General features: G+C 43.3%; 1 protein-coding gene across 1 annotated transcript; it reads right to left on the bottom strand.

Moving 5' to 3' along the window:
* Positions 1-1,677: 1,677 nt before the first annotated feature.
* Positions 1,678-17,134, bottom strand: PRDX6 (peroxiredoxin 6). Its single transcript, XM_066597307.1, has 5 exons — positions 16,975-17,134; positions 12,763-12,919; positions 10,065-10,208; positions 3,327-3,473; positions 1,678-1,937 (listed from the first exon to the last, which is right to left on the bottom strand). The coding sequence occupies exons 1-5, from the start codon at positions 17,061-17,063 to the stop codon at positions 1,812-1,814; spliced, it is 663 nt and encodes a 220-aa protein (XP_066453404.1). The 5' UTR covers positions 17,064-17,134; the 3' UTR covers positions 1,678-1,811.
* Positions 17,135-18,858: the final 1,724 nt, after the last annotated feature.

Here is an 18,858-nt window from a genome sequence, read left to right as displayed (position 1 = left end):
ACCAAAAGCCAGAATCCATACACAGACAGCTGTTTCGGGGCTTTTGCCCCTCATCAGTATGTAGCAGGATCGGGCTTGGCTAGTGAGAGGCCTATGATGTGGGTCAGGTAGGGTATCATCTCTCCTTAAGGAGAGCACCTAAAAGGTATGTGAGGAGACTTATAAGGCTATGCATGCTCCTCTGGGAAATATGCAAATAAGGAAGATGGAACATGCAGAGAGATTTTCTGCAAATTATCATAACAACTCTATAGTACGTATAAGCCTGGAAAACCCCTTTAAGGCTTGAAAAAGGCAGTCTTCCATTGCTAACACTCTGCATTTATTATGGCTGGATTATTTTCCATAAAGCATCAGTATCCTCATTAGATGTCCTCTCCGTGATGCCGTGAACGTTTCCACATATTTGGGGTTTTAAGAAATATATACTATACTACGTATGCAGCACTTTGCAGAAAATCTGTTTGTTTGTGTCGTATACAAATCCACAGTTCTGTCCGATTTGAGTGAAATTCAGCCCGAGCGTTCTTCAGCACCGGGCAACGAATACTGGCGGAATTAAAAATCCAAACGTCACCGACTTCCCCTGTAATTTTTGTTGCCTATAGTAACCAATAACAGCTCCGCTTTCATTTCTTATACTGCTGAGGTAAAATGAAAGCTGCGCTGTGATTGGTTGCTATTTCTTATGCTGCTGAGGTAAAATGCAAGCTGCGCTGTGGTTGGTTACTATACTACTGCTGAGGTAAAATGAAAGCTGCACTGTAATTGGTTGCTAGTTCTTATATTGCTGAGGTAAAATGAAAGCTGCGCTGTGATTGGTTGCCATTTCTTACACAGCTGAGGTAAAATGAAAGCTGTGATTGGTTGCCATTTCTTGCACAGCTGAGGTAAAATGAAAGCTGCGCTGTGATTGGTTGCCATTTTTTACACAGCTGAGGTAAAATGAAAGCTGCGCTGTGATTGGTTGCCATTTCTTACACAGCTGAGGTAAAATGAAAGCTGCGCTGTGATTGGTTGCAATTTTATACACAGCTGAGGTAAAATGAAAGCTGCACTGTGATTGGTTTCCATTTCTTACACAGCTGAGGTAAAATGAAAGCTGCACTGTGATTGGTTGCCATTTCGTACACAGCTGAGGTAAAATGAAAGCTGCGCTGTGATTGGTTGCCATTTCTTACACAGCTGAGGTAAAATGAAAGCTGCGCTGTGATTGGTTGCAATTTTATACACAGCTGAGGTAAAATGAAAGCTGCGCTGTGATTGGTTGCCATTTCTTACACAGCTGAGGTAAAATGAAAGCTGCGCTGTGATTGGTTGCAATTTTATACACAGCTGAGGTAAAATGAATACTGCGCTGTGATTGGCTGCTATTTCTTTCATTCCTTACACAGCTGAGGTAAACGTATGTAGCAACTTATGACATTAATAAACATTTCAGCTAAAAGAAATATTACTGAAGATGACGGTGCGTCAGGTTGATGTGCCAATTGCGCAGCGCCTCATAGTCAAATTATTGACAAACAAATGATTTGGGGTCGCTGCAAAATGGCGCAGTTATTATGTAGAAGAAGGAAATAACTGTGAAAGCCCATTTTTCAATAACCAATTCCTGCTCTTATGCAACGAGTATACCCCCTAGTCTACAATATATTTAAGGACAGCACACAAGACATCCCAGTTCTATCAGTTTATTAGACATTTAGTAGAATTCCACCTTTCCATATGGTTCCGCTACGACATACGTGACACACGTGGGCTCCGCACGCCGCCACATTACACGGTATATCAGGGACAGCTCTGGCGGGTTATCATTGTTTTGGTTTACCATACTTAATGTAACTTTTCCCTGAAGGCAGCTCCACCTTTCTTATGTCCGTAACATATTGGTCAACCCCCGCTGGTGTGGGATCAGGAACCAGATACTCGTCTCCAGGCTGGCAAGAAAAGTAGACATGAATAAGGAAGGTGGGAAGAAGTCGCTTGGATTAAGAATGACAAAGTATTAGTCTGATTCACATCTTAGATAATCAATAGAAAATATATTGGCTGTAAATACATCTCTGGCCGGGCTCACACAAGTGTCTGGTCACAGCGTGTTACGCACGTGGGTTTTGCATGTTGTAGCATTTTGGCATGTTGCCGCTCACACAAATTGCAGCATATTCTATCTTGGCGCGTATCATGCACGCATAAACGCCAAGATAGTGCATAGCTATTGGTGTCATTGCATACTTGCGTCTCCTGGAGGCGGCGCACAGCGAAATATGCTTGTGTGAGCCTAGCCTCTCTCTGAGGCTACATTCACACAAGCTTCAATGTCGTGCGAGTTTTGTGCGTTGCGAGTAGAGATAAGTGAACGTACTCATTTCGAGTAATTACTCGATCGAGTACCGCCATTTTCGAGTACTTCAGTACTCAAGTGCAAAGTACTCGGGGTCGCCGGGGGGCGCCGTGGGTGAGTGGGGGGTAGCAGCGGGGAACAGGGGGGAGCCCTCTCTCTCTCCCTCTCCGCCCCCCACTCCCCGCTGCAGCCCCCCACTCACCCACGGCGCCCCCCGAATTTTTTCGCCCGAGTACGGAAGTACTCGAAAATCGCGGTGCTCGGGCGAAAAAGGGGCGTGGCCGAGCACGTTCGCTCATCTCTAGTTGCGAGGCTGTTGGGACTGCTGCTGATCAGCTGATCGCTGGGGTCGGTGTGCTTGTGAAGGGGGTTGATGTGTTCTGGAAGCACACATCTCTGTATACTTTGCAGCGGTCCACACTGGTATTGTTGGCATAGTTAACATTTAAGTAAATGAATTCAACATGCCCGGTCCTTCCTTCCACCACCGCTGTCTGCCTGAGAAGAGTGAGGAGGCCTTCCATTCACACAAAGTAGTTGGCTGGTCCTGACAACGTTTCTCAAATGTGAATGAGGAGGCCCTTCGTCTCCGAACTCTAGTTTGGCATAAGGCCCTGTCACATCATGTAGGGTGAGACCAGTCAAAGAAGGTATGCATATTGGAACAATACCTCTGCAGCGCCACCTAATGGAAGGCAGGATTTCTGCAAGTCACGGGGGGCGCCGTGGGTGAGTGGGGGGCTGCAGCGGGGAGTGGGGGGGAGAGGGAGAGAGAGAGGGCTCCCCCCTGTTTGTTGACCAGTGTTATTGTCCAAATTTGAACGATCTCGCGATTTTATCTGAATGATAATTGTTCCGTGTAAAAGCACCGACATATACACTAGTACAGAGAGTTTAGTTTTTCATAAAAGTATGTAGTGCTCAGACTTTACTGTATTTTACAGCCTTGTTATCCCAGAAAGATAAGAAAAAAGTAATTTACCTGCCAGTTTACAGGACATGAGCATCCAGTCCTTTCCCTAGCCAGAAGAGAATCTAGAACTCTAAGAATTTCAGAAAAGCTTCTTCCTGATGTCGCTGAATAAACCATATAGGCTTGGATTTTCTTGTCTTTGTCACATATCATAACCTAAATAATAATGAAAGCAAATATTAGTATGTTAAAAAAAAAAAATATATATATATATATATATATACACACACACACACATCTACAGCAAGATCCTAGTGCAATCAGGAATTCATTTTGCATTGCAACTTGTCCAGAATCAGACATTTACACTATGGCTCCATTTGGGAGCTTTCACACGAGTGAAAGTTTTGCGTATTGCGCACCTTAATCCGCTGCTGTGAACTGTGCACCACAATCCACAAGTCTCATTGCGGATTATGATGTGGAATTGCTGGCAGATTAAACCATTTTTATTCTGCATCAAAATCCACATGGAGCCTTGCAGAATGTTCCCGTTGTTTGCGGTGCAGAATGCGGTAAAAATTCTACCTGTGTGTGGAAGGTCCCTTTTGGTGTCATTATTTGAACAAAACCCATTGCAGAAAAAAATCACTTAATATCACAATAAGCAGCCTGTATGTTTATGGAGGAGATTACCATGGGATCCTTTTCAAAGATCTAGGCCCCCAGGTCTCAGTTTTTGCAATATTTTCATTCTATTAATTTTTTTCATTTCATTCATTCTAGTATTTTTTTCATTCTATCATTGACAAATACACACATTTTAGGGTGCTTATTTCATTTGGGGTACATATAACTTATTTTTTTATTTTATTTGTAAGTCTCAATTCTGGCATTATTCTTTTCTGTATTTTGCCCATTGTGTATTTTAATTTTATTCTATGAGTGGAATGAGGGCTTGTTTTATGCAGTTATGTGGTTGAGTGGTGCCATTTTGCGGTACATATGACTTCTCAGTTAACGTTCAATAAGAAAAGGGAGCAGACAATTCTGACATAACATTTTTATGTTCTCCATCATATGCGGTAAATAACATTTAAACTTTTCTATAAGTAGTAACTATTCTATAAGTAGTAATGATTGTGGCAATACCATTTTAGATTTACTATTTTTGCATTAGAATTGTATTTTTATTTAGTTAATTTATCATTATTTAGTTAGTTTAAGTTCCACTATTGGACATTTTTATTCTCTATTTAATTTTTAAAGTGCCATTAAAGGGGTTCTCCCACCAAAAGAAGTTATCCTCCATCAACTAGCTGATCAGTGGGGGATTGACCACTTAGACTTTCTACTTGGACTGTTGCCAATCATGAAAACGGGGGTCCCAAAATGAATGTTACAATGCTCATTCATGTGCACCACCACTTTATTCATTTCACTGGGACTGTCAGAGATAGCATGGATCAAGCTCTCAGCTATATCCAGCAGTCCCGTTGAACTTAAGAGAGCTACAGTCCTCATGCTCGACCACCACTAATTCAGGTCTTGGGGACTCCCGCTCTAGTGATCAGTGGCTGGACCCTCACAAATCAGCTGATTATCCCCTATCCTGTGAATAGGGAATGTTATTTTAGTGGGACAACCAATTTAATTCTATATTTTATGGGTTTCAGTTGCCTACATAAGAAAAAAGAAGACCTATGAACATAATAAATGAGTGACAGTCTAGTACAGAGGGAGCAGCTTGCTTCTGAGAGCTTAAAGAGAACCTGTCACCTGCCTAAAACACCATAAACTAACATATAGTGCTGTTATGGCAGGTGACAGGGAGCTGTATTTTGTATACTCACCTGCTTCATGGTTCTCGCATTGCCCACTGCTGAATTCTGTGGCACCACCCGAAAATCCGACCCTTTTTACAGTGCCATATGCATGCTCTCCTACACAAGTCTATGGGAGAGCGGGCACAAGACTCTGAAAAGTGTTGAATCTTTGGCCGGGGCACGGACTTCAGCAGCGGGAAACAGGAAGCAGATGAGTGTACAAAATACAGCACCCGACTCCCTGTCACCTGCCCTAACTTAGTGACTCTAAAGAGGTAACAGGTTCTCTTTAAAATCTACAAGGGAAGTAAGAAGGAGACAATAGGTGCAAGTAGAAGCTGCTCATATGGTAGTGTAGTAGCAGTGGGATTACGGTAGGCTAACGGTCTTTCTGAAAAAAAAGTTTCAGGTTGCATTGAAGTTTTCCAGGTAGGGGAGATTCTGATCGCTTAAGGTAGTGAGTTTCAGAGTTTGGGGGTTGCACAGGAGAAGTCTTAGAGATTGTTCAGTGAGGGGGAAATCAAGAAGAGTCCAAAGAATCAACTCCCGTTAGGAGCAGAGATTATGTGTGAGGGAGTATTAGAAAATTAGGTCAGCGATGTATGGAAGGGACAGCTTTGTATGTCATTGCTAATATTTTGAACTGAATTTTCTGTGTACTGAGTAGTCTGTGAAGAAACTGGCACGTGGGAGAAACAAAGGAGTAATGGGAGGAGAGGTGGATTGGCTAGGCCCCAGCATTGAGGGTGGATTGGAGGGGTGAAAGAGGTTGAGCTACAGAGGAAAATGTTGCAGTGGTATAGGTGGGAGATGGCGGGTGAGACCGTAACTATTTGGTTGGCAAGATATGAAGAGAGCCAAGTCTGTCATGCCAAGGGATGGGACAGTTTGTAACAGAAGTGGTCAATTGAATTAAAGTCTAAGTCTAGAAGTAGGAGCACAAAGTAATGTGAGGCTTCGGTTAGTAAGCCTTGGCAATTAGCAAGTCAATTGTTAGCAAATCATTCGTGGCTTTGGTTAAGGTAGTTTCAGTAGTGTTGTTGGGTCAGAAAGCAGATCGTAGGTAGACATACTGTTCAAGGAGTTTTGAGAGAAATGGGAGTAATGACATGAGGCTATAACCGGACATGCTCTATAATATATTGCAATACTACTACTATGCATAATACCTATTATGGCACTCAGCTGCCATGACAATCCATTGGCACGCCTGTCAAAATCCTTAGATACCACAGTTGCTACTGACTGCAGTGTTTGAGGTGGTAAACGAGGAGGTATAGAGTCAACTACAATCCAAGGCGCTACTGTGAGGAAAAGCCAGCATGAGCCAAGGATGGTGTGGAAACAGATTCTTTGCTAACACTATCAGTAAGACATAATAATATGGGACGGACCACCAAAACTAACAATCTGAAAGACTATGTAATTTTTTTTCTGTTTGTATTGTTCACTGTTACACTGTATTTTTAAACGTTTTATGTAGCAGGTCATATAGACGGAGGGTCGTGACACTCGGTAACACCACTAAGTTATATTGATATAGATAACCATGGGAATTGACAATCTTCTTGTCTGTCAGCTACAGGGTGAGGTACAGATGTCAGCATAGGTCCAGGAGGAGGCTATGCATGGTGACTAAGAATGGTGATGCCAATGCGCTGCACCACCACACTGTTAGAAGGAGCATTTAGGACAAGATAAAATGGAGAGGTTTGCTGCCAATAGGGAGAGTGCAGATGGTCCACAAGCAGTGCCTATTGGAACTGTGGTATGTCCTATAAAACATTTAGGCCTGAGGCCTGTTCGTCAGGGAGGTTGGGGTGAACTATAAAGCATTGTAAGCTTGATTATCAGGAGAAGCATTAGTGACTGGAAGCTGGACCAGCTGGCCAATTGTATAGTTGGTGGGCTAGAGGCCAGGAAGTGTGATGCAGGGCCTGAGGAGAAGCTGTGCAGAGGGTCATCTTGTGTGCTTGGATGTGTAATGTCCAGAAAGCTTACTCTTATAGTCTTCAACCTAGGTTAGCCCTGGCCGCTTAACTCATCAAGGATACTAACGTTATCAAACTCTTCATTTCTAGAATATTTATGATGTGTATGCGGTGCAGAGTATTATATAGTAAGCAGTAAGAAAGACATAATCTGATAAAACTGGTATAAAGGTTAAAGCGGGCCTATTTTTGCAGTAAGTAGTTTATTCATACAGGTATCACAGTTCACATAATAAATATATGGTAGTCCGTAATAAAGTCATGTTAGTTTATAACATGGAACACTATCTTTTCTCCTTGGGGAGAGCACCTAGAAGGTGAGTGAGGAGACTTATAAGGCTATTCATGCTCCTCTGAGTAATTTGCAAATTTCAATTCCCAGTCATTGTTACAAGGCTTGTATGAAGAGTCTAACATTGATTAGCAGGAATGCTGCCTTCCAATAGATGGCGCTGCAGAGGTTATTGTTCCATCTCCCTTATTTGCATATTACACAGAAGAGCATGAATGGCCTTATAAGTCTAACTTACCTTCTAAGTGCTCTCCCTAAGGAGAAAAGACAGTGTTCCTGACCCACATCACAGGCCTCTCGCTAGCCAAGCCAGAAACTTACTGCACACTGATGAGAGGCAAACACCCTGAAAAACAGCTGTCTGTGTATGGATTCTGGCTTGGCTTTCAATCCCTAGTCATTGTTACAAGGCTTGTATAAAGAATCTAACATTGACTTGCAGGAATGCTGCCTATCAATAGGTGGTGCTGCAGAGGTATTCTTTCATCTGCCCTACTGCACAGTTGCTAACTAGTATTATTGCTGTTGTTCTTGAGACCACCTTTATGTACAAATTGCCTGACTGTATTCTAGATTGATACTACCATTAGATGCTTTTTCATACAAACCACAAGGAAGTAATTTGTTACACTACTCATTTCTGCCTGTCATACCATTATCTATTTCATATATTACAGATGAGCCTCTGGAGGGAAGAAGTTCAACTTCTTCCCTGAGAAAGCCCTGGATGATTCTCAAGGTGAGCTAACACAATTGACCACTTGATAGTCTGAGGCCAGCAAAGTTTGACTGTGGAAGAGAGTGACTTGCAGAGCGCTACGGTTGAAACAACATAGCCTGAATGTGTTGTCAGCCTAGGTGCGGTTAGCCCGGCCAGAGTCTGCTAAGGCTGCAGAAGAGACGGCAGCATGAAAGGAGGCAGGGAGGGGTGAGCTTTGCTGAGTTTATACCTGAGGATACCTTCATGAACTTGAAAAAGACCCTTGCATGGGTCGAAACGTTGTTTTACTGGATGCAATGAAGAGGCATCTTAGGATGCATTTTTAGAAGTATCCACTCCTGGCGCTGCTCATTTAAGTGAGGATCTGTAGTGAAGGCCTGAGGTGTGGCCTGGTCAGTTCAGCCATGAGGAGAACTGGTTTGAATTGAAGCATTCGTGGAAGGGATATTACCTGAGATTAGGTCCTGGGTTAGTGTGTATTTCAACTATTACACAGTATGCAGTAAATTCTAGTGCAGGCCTGTGAGAATTAAACCAATTCTGTGGTGGGGCTCCTGTGGAGCTATCATGGCCTGAGTTACAGAGTGACATAGTCATTAAGAGTTTGTATTCTTTTTAGCCTCTGTTGAAGAATATTAAGCCTCAGCGCCACCTCATGTGTATTGTAACCATTAAGATTTTGTGCCTCATCTGAGTGTTCTAACTATTAAACTTTCTGTGCCACCCCTTGTGAAGAAAAGTAACATTGAATTGTTTGAATTAAACTTGATCTGGGATTGTCTTTTTGTATAGCAAAATGACTTAAGAATCCCATGGTCCAAATCACCCTCTACCGTGAATATGTTACCCAGCAAGTCAGATGTGCCAAGCTTTCTAATGACAGCACAGTGGAAGTCAAGTATCCTTATAGTTCTACCATGCCTTTAGCTTACCATGGTGACTTCAATTTTGTTGCAACAAGACAGTCACAAGAGTTAATGTGAGACCCAGAGGGTCAATATCTCCTAATTTTACATGTATCCTAGGCCCCATTGTTACAGCCATGTTTTGTCCATATTGTATGGGCATAACTTGCACACAGCCATGTGGATACAGGCTTAGACGGAGGTTCAACGCTAACTTTATTTCATGACAATTGTGCCTTCTTTCACAGTGTTTGTACAAAAAAAAAGATAAAATAGGTCAAGTACTTCCCAATAGAAATCTATAGGTGCACGTTAAACCATGGCTGCAACATACAATAGAAGCATAAACCAAAAATGGCAACAGCACTCAAAATACATTTGCTATCAGAAATATACATTCCTATAATAAATACACTAACCACATTAAGTAATGCAAGGTTCTTGGTATATAATTTGATCAAATCATGGTGGCCCATCTAGCAACGTCCAGATGACCAAGCTATCAGATGGGTCCTAACACTAGTCTTGTTGCAACAAAATTGAGGTCAACACGGTGGGCTATTTTATTATAGGAATGTATTTTGAGTGCTGTTGCCACTTTTTGGTTTCTTCTTTCACAGTGTTGTCACCTTGAATGTATATGCTATTCCCACATGACTAAAGCAAAATAAGTATCTTTCTACTTACACCCCACCTACAGAATTATAAACCTTAGAGCTATTTCAGACGACCGTATATCGGCTCGCTTTTCACGCCGAGCCGATATACGGTGTCCTTGTCTGCAGGGGGGGGGGGGATGGAAGAGCCAGGAGCAGAAATTGAGCTCCCACCCCCTCTCCGCCCTTCTCCACTATTTGCAATAGGAGGGGGTGAGATGGGGCGGAGCTCCACCCCCGCCCCTCCCATTGCAAATAGTGGCAAGGGACGGGAGCTCAGTTCCTGCTCCTGGCTCTTCCACCCCCCCCCCTGCAGACAAGGACACCGTATATCGGCTCGGCGTGAAAACCGAGCCGATATACGATCGTCTAAATAAGCCCTTAGTTATTTATTACTTATATAATATAGTACTTACATGACGAGCAGTTAATGCCAATCCTGTCTTAGTCTTGTCGTCTGGCTTGATGAATCCAAGTTTTAGTGCAGCATCCCGGCCTTGATCACATATTAGAGGAAATGGAAGATCCTCTCTACCACCACCATCTAGGCTACAAATGTCCTATATGGAAAAATACTTTCTGTAATTTCAGATCGTAAAAGCATGAAATGCACCCATCTCATAAACAAGTAATGGTGGCGTTAATGTATCAGTAGAATGTACTAAATGTCTAGCAATAGTTCACAACAGAACAAATGTTGGAACACTGCTGGAGCTTTAACCCCTTAAGTGGCAGGTTTATTATTTGCAGGTTCATTATTAGTGGAGATTTTCCAGGCGTGCCATTAAAGGGGTTAAACCTACACGTCATCCAGCTCCAAGAGGATCTCTGTTCCATGCAGAAAACCTAAACTGCAGTCTACAGTAGATAATACATCATGCAGAAGGCAACATTTAAGATGCTCACCAGGCCTGGGGAAATAAAGATGGCTTCACTGCTCTCTGACTACCTGATGCACACTGTGCACTAGTTCACATCGTTAGTCTAAGACACTACACCTGCTTGATGAAACCAGTGCTGACCAGTCAGAGCGGCATGTAGTGTCCTAGACTAATGAAACAATGCCTCTACAGTGCTACCTATAGGATTTAACAGCTGCGATCAAAAGGCGTATGGGTGATCATTAAGGGGTTAAAACTAGAGATAAGCGAACGTACTCATTTCGAGTAATTACTCGATCGAGTACCGCTATTTTCGAGTACTTCAGTACTCGGGTAAAAAGTTTCGGGGGGCGCCGGGGGGCGGGGGGAGGCGTGGCGGCACGGGGGGTAGCAGCGGGTGACAGGGGGGAGCCCTCTCTCTCTCCTTCTCCCCCCCACTCCCCGTTGCAACCCCCCACTCACCCACGGCGCCCCCCGAATCTTTTCGCCCGAGTACGGAAGTACTCGAAATTCGCGGTGCTCGGGCGAAAAAGGGGCGTGGCTGAGTATGCTCGCTCATCTCTAGTTAAAACATTTTTAACATTTTTTAAGATTTGCTTTTGTGTTGCCGTATGCCAAGAGCCATAACATTTTTCTTTTTCTACCAAGAGATGTCAATTAGGGCTTGTGTTTTTGTGGAATGAGCTCTATTCTTAATATATCTCATTTTGCAAACATATAATAGTTTGATCACGCTTTATTCCATTATGTTCCAATATGTTAAGTTAATAATGTGGGTCAATAGAATTATGTCATCATTAATGCTATGTGAGGTTTTTTTTTCCGTGCGATGCGTTTTACTTTATAATGCTACCATTTGATGATCTGTATGGCTTTTTAATCGCCTTCTATTCCATTTTTTGTGAGGAAAGCTATGCAAATGTAGCTATTTTTGCTATATTTTTTTTACGGCATGCACCATGTGGGTTAAATAATATTTTAACTTTTTTACATCAAAACAATGATACTAAATTTGTGGTAATTTTTTTTGTGTTTTGCTTTTACATACAAAAGGTGGAAAAATGGGGTTTTGACATTTTAATTTTTTGTTTTTACATTTTTTGCTTTTTAAAACGTTTTTTAACTTTCTTTTGGTCATAATAGGAGACTAGAAAATCATTACCTTTGATTGTTCTTATAATACACTGCTATACTTCAGTATACCAGTGTATTATATTGGTTTATGAAGCTCATCCAGAGGCTGAGTCTCAGAAGCCACCAAAGATAGCTGACTAAGGGCGCATTCAGACGACCGTATATCGGCTGGGTTTTCACGCCAAGCCGATATACGGCGTCCCTCTCAGCAGGGGGAGGAAGCTGGAAGAGCCGGGAGCAGTGCACTGAGCTCCTGCCTCCTCTCCAACCCCTCTCCGCCCCTTGCCACTATTTGCAATGGGAAGTCTGGGGCAGGGGCGGAGCTGCACCAGAGAACTTAGCTCCACCCCATCCCGCCCCCTCCCATTGCAGATAGTGGCGAGGTGTGGAGAGGGGGTGGAGAGGAGGCGGGAGCTCAGTGCACTGCTCCCGACTCTTTTACCTTCCTACCCCTGCAGAGAGGGACACCATATATCGGCTGGGCATGAAAACCCAGCCGATATACGATCGTCTGAATGCGCCCTTAGAGTCTATCTTTAACCCTTTGCAATCCAATTTTGGATTCAGGGTTTCCTAGGGGGTTTTCTCTTTCTGTCTTTATACAATGGCACCATTCTGCTGGCTAGAGCCAGTACTGTGGTATTGGACATGTTAGAGAGGCCCCCGACAACAAAGCGGCCAGTAATATGCAGAAAAAATACCCTGCCGGACGTCTTCCGACATCAGAAACTTCACAGCCTTCAATCAGAATGTCTTTAGACGTCAGACAGGGGATTGGAAAGGGTTAAAGCATTTAGGTGCCGTAGCAGCCCATTGAGACCCCATAAACACATAGCGGGGTTCCTATGAGTGACCATTGACTGTGTAAAACGTTAAACGTCAGGGATCGGCGATTTCTTTGGTCTCCGCTGTTAGAGCCAGTGCTAGGCTGTCATTCGGCAGCTGGAGATCCATGCCATACTTTTGATGCAGCGCTGTAAAAACATTCATACATCAGAATAAAGCCCCTTAACAACCACTCTAAAAAGCCATATGGGCAGTCGTTAAGGGGTTAAAGCTGGAGACTATAGTAATATAAGTTCAGTTTAGTAAAACTCACCTTAATCCATCCTTTGCTATCCTCCTTGCTTCCAAAGGACATTGCAAGGAGTTTAACATTTCTTTTAGCAAACTCTGGATTCTGCTTGATCATTTCAGCAATCTCTGTGGTACATACAGGCGTGTAGACACCAGGATGAGAGCAAATGATAAACCAGCTGGGAATATAAGATATGTTTATTATTTTATCAATTAAATGTAATTAACACTGCATGAAATCAATGTGCTTATTAGCTCTCTATAAACTAAATACTGTACAGCAGCAGCACTTTTCTACTGTTCTGAAAATGTCTAATATGTTTATAGCGGTTGGAGCTCAGTTTTCTTCTGATACAGAGCTCCAAATCCCCCTCACAGACATAGTTAACTAATAAAATCCTGCAGCCACAACTAGAAACAGGGGTTTAGGAGCTTCTAGCACACTGAATGTATAAACTGTTAAGCTCCCTCTAGTGGTGGTTGTAGTCACTCAGAATTTTATTATTTAAAGAGAACGTAAAAGTGTTTATGTAGTATTACAGTAGTTATCATGAGTGATGCTAATTTAACCCCTTCCTGCCATTACATCCTAGAGTGTCGAGGTATGTATAAAGAGAGGTCTCGGGGCGACCTCTTTTCATACAGCGCGGGCGTCAGCTGTTTAGTACAGCTGACACCTGCGGGCAATAGCTGCAATCGGCCGTGCGGTCGATCGCGACTATTAACCCTTTAAATTGACAGCGGCATTTAAATCCCTTACGCCCCCCCCCCGCGTGGTGAGATCGGGGGAGCCGTGCAGGTGTCATGGTAGCCGAGGGTCTTCTGAAAGGCCCCAGGGCTGCCTTAGAAGACTGACTATCAAGCCATCCCAGTGGGGCGGCTTGATAGGCTGCCTGTCAAATTGCAATATGACATTATGCTGTAGCATTACGTCATACTGCAGGAGCGATCAAAGCATCGCATGTTGTAGACCCCAGGGGGGCTTAAAAATAAAGTAAAAAAAAATCAATAAAGTTTTTTTAATTGTAAAAAAAAAAAAAGTTATAAGTTTAAATCACCCCCCTTTTGCCATATCTGTAATTAAAAAATCTAAATTATAAAATAAAAAAACATATTTGGTATCACAACATCCATAAAAGTCCGACCTATCAAATTAGCTCATTATTTACCTCTCAGGCCTTAGTCAGGCGGGCATTTTTTCGCGCGATTTGCGGATCGCATGACGGATGCGCATCCGCAAATCGCGTGACCGGTGCCCGAAAATCGCCCGAAAATCTGCCCCTAGCCGCGTTTCATTAGAAACGGGCCGGAGCTGTCCAGCGCATTGCATTCAATGGAGCCGGCAATACAGCCGGCTACATTGAAAGCAATGCGCTGCGGGCGAGTGTGGGATGAATTGTCGGGAAGGGCTTAAATATATAAGCCCTTCCCTGCAATTCATCCAGAAAAGTGTTAAAATAAAAAAAATATATATACTCACCTGCTCCCGGCAGCCAGAGTTCCACGCGGCCGGCCTGCAGTGGGTGTGAAGGGGGTGTGAGTGAGACCAGCCTCTGATTGGCTCAGCGTTGTATTGCCGGCTCCATTGAATTCAATGGGCAAACATCGTTCTTCTCTGCCACAGCTGTTACAGCTGTGGCAGAGAAGAATGATTTGTATTCTATATGTTCTCAATGGGGTCGGCGCTGCTGCCGCCGGCCCCATTGAGCGCATATAGAGAAGAGAACAGGTATCGCAGATCGCAGATAGGTGCGATCTGCGATTTCTGTTCTATAATTTATCGGACGAGCGCATAAAAAGCGCTCATGTGTCCGATACCATTGCAAAGCAATGGCTTTAAAAAATCGCCGGACGCATGCGCAAATCGCGCGAAAAAACGCCCGTCTGACTAAGGCCTCACAGTGAACGTCGTCTGAAAAAAAGAGTAAAGAATACCGGAAGTTCACTGTTTCAGTCACCCTGTCTCCCAGAAAAAATGCATTAAAAAGTGATCAAAAAGTCGTATGTATTCCGAATTAGTACTAACGGAAACTACAGGACATCCTGCAAAAAATGAGCCATCGCTCTACTACGTCGACAGAAAAATAAAAATGTTATTGCGCGCACAAGATGACCGCAGAAAATAATTGAAAAAAATGTAATGACTTTGAAAAAAAAGAGTAGTACAGTAAAAAAAAAAACTATACAAGTTTGGTATCGTAGTAATTGTACTGACCCATAGAATAAAGTTATCATGTCATTTTTGTTGCAGTGTGTGCACCGTAAAAACAAGATGCACTGAAAGCGTGGCGGAATTTCGTTTTTTTTTTTATTTTACTCCACTTAGAATTTTTAAAAAGTTTTTCAGTACATTATATGGTACTTTAAATAGCACCATTGAAAACTACAACTCGTCCCGCAAAAAGCAAGCCTTCATGCAGCGACATCGATGGATAAATAAAGGAGTTATGACTTTTTTAAAGGGGAGGGGAAAAACGAAAAATGGAAAAAAAAGGGGGGCCACGTCATTAACGGGTTAAACATCACTTCTATTCAGAACTGTTGAATTTCACAATAACCAGTGAGATCTTGGGGCTCTAACACTCTGTTGTTGGGAAGTATGGGAAGAGGCCAGGAGCTTTACAGGAAGCTCTACACTCCAGTGTAAAGATATATTATGAAATTAATCGGCACAGAATTTTGAACCCTTTAGAATACAAGAACAAAACTGGCGACTTGGGGTGGACATCCACTTTAACCCCTTCCTGACTACATAAGGTTTATACACGTCAGGCATTTGTGAAGGGTGTATGGACTGATTCCAAAATGGAATCAGGGGGTGTCAATGGGCTAGCATGGCAGCCTGGAGCTTAGGTACGGAATGCCAGAATTTTGGGGTGTTTTAATCCCACCTCCAAAAAAATGTAAATAAAAAAGGATCAAAAAGATGTATGTTCCTAAAACAGTACTAATGAAAACTACAGCTCAGGGCTTATTCACACATGCATATATCGGCCGGCCGTGAAAACGGCTGGCCGATATAAGCTACCGTGCGATGGGGGGGGGGGGGGGGACAGCCCTTCCCTGCCTCTCGCTGGTTCTCTGCAAGGGGAGGAGGTGGGACGGAAGTTAGTGTGCTGAGCTTCCACCCCTCTCTGTCCCTTGCTGCTGTTTGCAATGGAATGGGCTTAGCTCCACCCCCATCCCATCTCTCCCATTGCAAACAGCAATGCTGCTAAACTCCCTTCCACCTCCCTTCTCCTGCAGCTGTCATTGGCTCCCATAGGAGTCAATGCAGCTGCCGCCACCGTAAGAGCGCCCGGCTGGGCGCTTCTACACTGTGAAGATATGCCCCCGTGCACTGATGCATTGTAAACGAATGCATCAGTGAGGCAGCGTATATTGGCCGGGGCATGAAAACCTGGCCAATATACGCCTGCTTGAATAAGCCCTCACCCTGCAAAAAATTAGCCCAATTGACAAAAAATAAAAAAGTTCCAGGTCTCAGAATATGGCGATGGAAAGTAATTTATCTTTAAGAAAAAAATTGTATTTACTTTTTAAAAATAGGACAAGATTAAAAAACTATATAAATTCCGTGCCATTATAATCGTACTGACCCATAGAGCAAAATTCATGTCATTTTTATTGCACTGTGAGCGCTATAAAAACGAACACCCTCCCCGCAAAAAATAACACAACTCCATTTTTAAAAATTTCTCCAGACATTACATTTTTTCATACATCATATGGTACATTAAATAGTACCCTTTAAAAAAGTCAATCTGAAGAACAGGGGTCCCATGTCCCTAATCATCCTCACTATGGGGTTACTGCGCTCCTCACAGTGCGGAGGAGACTGAATGGAGTGCTGGTTGCGAAAGTGCACTAGTGACCATTCACTTTCTATGGGACTGTCAATATAGCTGAGCAGGCGCCGCTCGCCTATTTCCGTCTGTCTCATTGAAATGAATGGAGCGCTGACTGTGCATTTATGCTCAGCCAGCACTTCATTCAGTCTCCCCCCCCGCTGCGAAGGTGATGTTACTGCAGGGGAAAAAGCAACCCCTGCAGTGACAGGAGAGCGGGACATGGGACCCCTGTTCTGCAGATCAGCGGGGGTCTCAGCGGTGAGACCCTTACTGATCAGCAAGTTATCTCCTGTGCTGTAGATAGGAGATAACTCCTATAGGGAGTAAAATAAGGGAATAAAATAAAATCTTGGTACAAGCCCTTTAAGGACATGTCTACTTACCAATCTGTAGTATACTCATAAAGCTTCAGAGGTTCATTTTGTGTTTCAGCTGTGAAGTCTGGACACGTGTCGCCCAGCATTAGACCCATGGTAGCTGATCAGTGGATCTCAACGGCAGTAGGCTGTGTGCTAGGAGCTGGGTTGATAGATAGTCTAACCAGTGTTTTGCGGCTTATTATAAATGATACATTAAAGAGGAGGAGCTAGCCATGAAGGCGTGGATACAATTATATTATTTGATTAAAATCTCACAACACGCTATAACGCTGCAGGTCATTCTGCAATCATTATTAAACATCAAGCTACACCCAGGAATAAGCCACTTACTGGTTCCATCCCAGTTAATTTGGCTTCACACTATTTCATTAAGCACAAACAATAATCAGCCTCTGCAAGCTTAACTTTCTCACAATGTTTTCCAGATAATATATGTCATTGTAATAAAACTAAAGGGCTTCTGATATTAAAGCACATTTCCAGAGATTTGGAAAAAAATGTCAATGGTATACAATAAAACTGCAATATTTATTTGTTGCAATCCCATGTCTTCTGCTATTTACCGTATTTTTTTTCCCTCCAAAGTGGGGGGAAAACATCAGTGCATCCTATAGAGCGAACATGCTGAAAATTGGACCCGATCGGCAGCTGAAAAGGATTGAAAATCCTTCTCATAACTACCAGCCGTTCACATACAACCCGGCACCGCAGGAGATCAGAGCGGCCAGTACAACAGCTGATTGCTGGGAGCAGCAGGAGAGCAAAGCGGCCTACAACAGCTAATTCCTGGGGGTGGGAGAGCAGCAGGAGAGCAGAGCGGCCCGTACAACAGCTGATTGCTGGGGGTGGGCGAGCAGCAGGAGAGCAGAGCGGCCCGTACAACAGCTGATTGCTGGGGGCGGGTGAGCAGCAGGAGAGCAGAGTGGCCCTTACAACCGCTGATTGCTGCAGGTGACAGCTGCAGGTGTGCGCAGACCGGACGGCTTCCATTGACTTCAATGGAAGCTGTCCCTGTGGGATCCGCAGGAAAATAGAACATGCTGCGATTTCTTCCCGTGCGTGCGATCTGCACGCTGGGGGAAAAAAAATCACACCCGCATGCTTTTTGCGGCTCTGCGGGTTGCGGGTTCTGCAAATCAAATCCGCCCGTGTGTATGAGGCCTTATACAGGTGGTCATACAAAACAAGTTTGATGATTAAACAGCCGCTGAATGAATAATCCTCTGGTGAACAATCATTTCACAGACACAGCAATAGACTTTTTAGTTCATATTGGCTTTCACGGGTCCTCAAACTGGCCATACACGTTTTCATCTATGAACGATTTTTTTTTTCAAATTATGTTCTCAGAAAGGTCCTACCAGCCGATGGATGAAAGATCTTTCTGAGAATGTTATTTAAATAAAAGATCATTCATGGATGAAAAATTTTTCATCTAAACAAAAGATCTTGCATCCAACTATTGGAAAAAAATGTAAATGTGGCTGATTTCCATTGTTAGTTGTTTAAATTCACCTGGCAACTGATCATTTTAGTTAAAAATCGTTTATTTTTATCCATGTTAGTCTGATGTGTATTGGGATGGACTGGGGTTTCTCCCTATCCTCTGGAAGGGACCAGGCCAGTGCATTGGTCTGGGTCTTTTTGAGCTCACCTAGTTTGAGATGATAGGAGTCATGGTGCTCTTCTCCTTATAGGTGGGAATAGATGATATCAGACTTTTGTGTCTAGGTAATTGTTTTTAATTTTTTTTAAATTTCCCCTTCTGTGATGTATTTATATTAATGTAGGGACCCACTACAACGCAAGGAACCGTGAAGTGGTTAGTGGGCTCATGTATCTTGGCCAGCATCCAACCAATGCTTTGCATTTATTATCTATCATTCA

This window comes from Eleutherodactylus coqui, chromosome 3 (genome assembly GCF_035609145.1).
Source record: "Eleutherodactylus coqui strain aEleCoq1 chromosome 3, aEleCoq1.hap1, whole genome shotgun sequence".
Lineage (NCBI taxonomy): Eukaryota > Metazoa > Chordata > Amphibia > Anura > Eleutherodactylidae > Eleutherodactylus > Eleutherodactylus coqui.
Note: the sequence above shows the minus strand (reverse complement) of the source record. Positions and strands in the feature narration are given on the sequence as shown.

What these genes read in the sequence shown, in the direction of transcription:
- PRDX6 (XM_066597307.1), bottom strand. Translation starts at nt 17,063, where the DNA reads ATGGGTCTAATGCTGGGCGACACGTGTCCAGACTTCACAGCTGAAACA. An exon ending in ATAGCAAAGGATGGATTAAG is followed by an intron (nt 10,209 to 12,762) that starts GTGAGTTTTACT and finishes TTTTCCATATAG; the next exon opens with GACATTTGTAGCCTAGATGG. An exon ending in CATGTCCTGTAAACTGGCAG is followed by an intron (nt 1,938 to 3,326) that starts GTAAATTACTTT and finishes TTTTCTTGCCAG; the next exon opens with CCTGGAGACGAGTATCTGGT.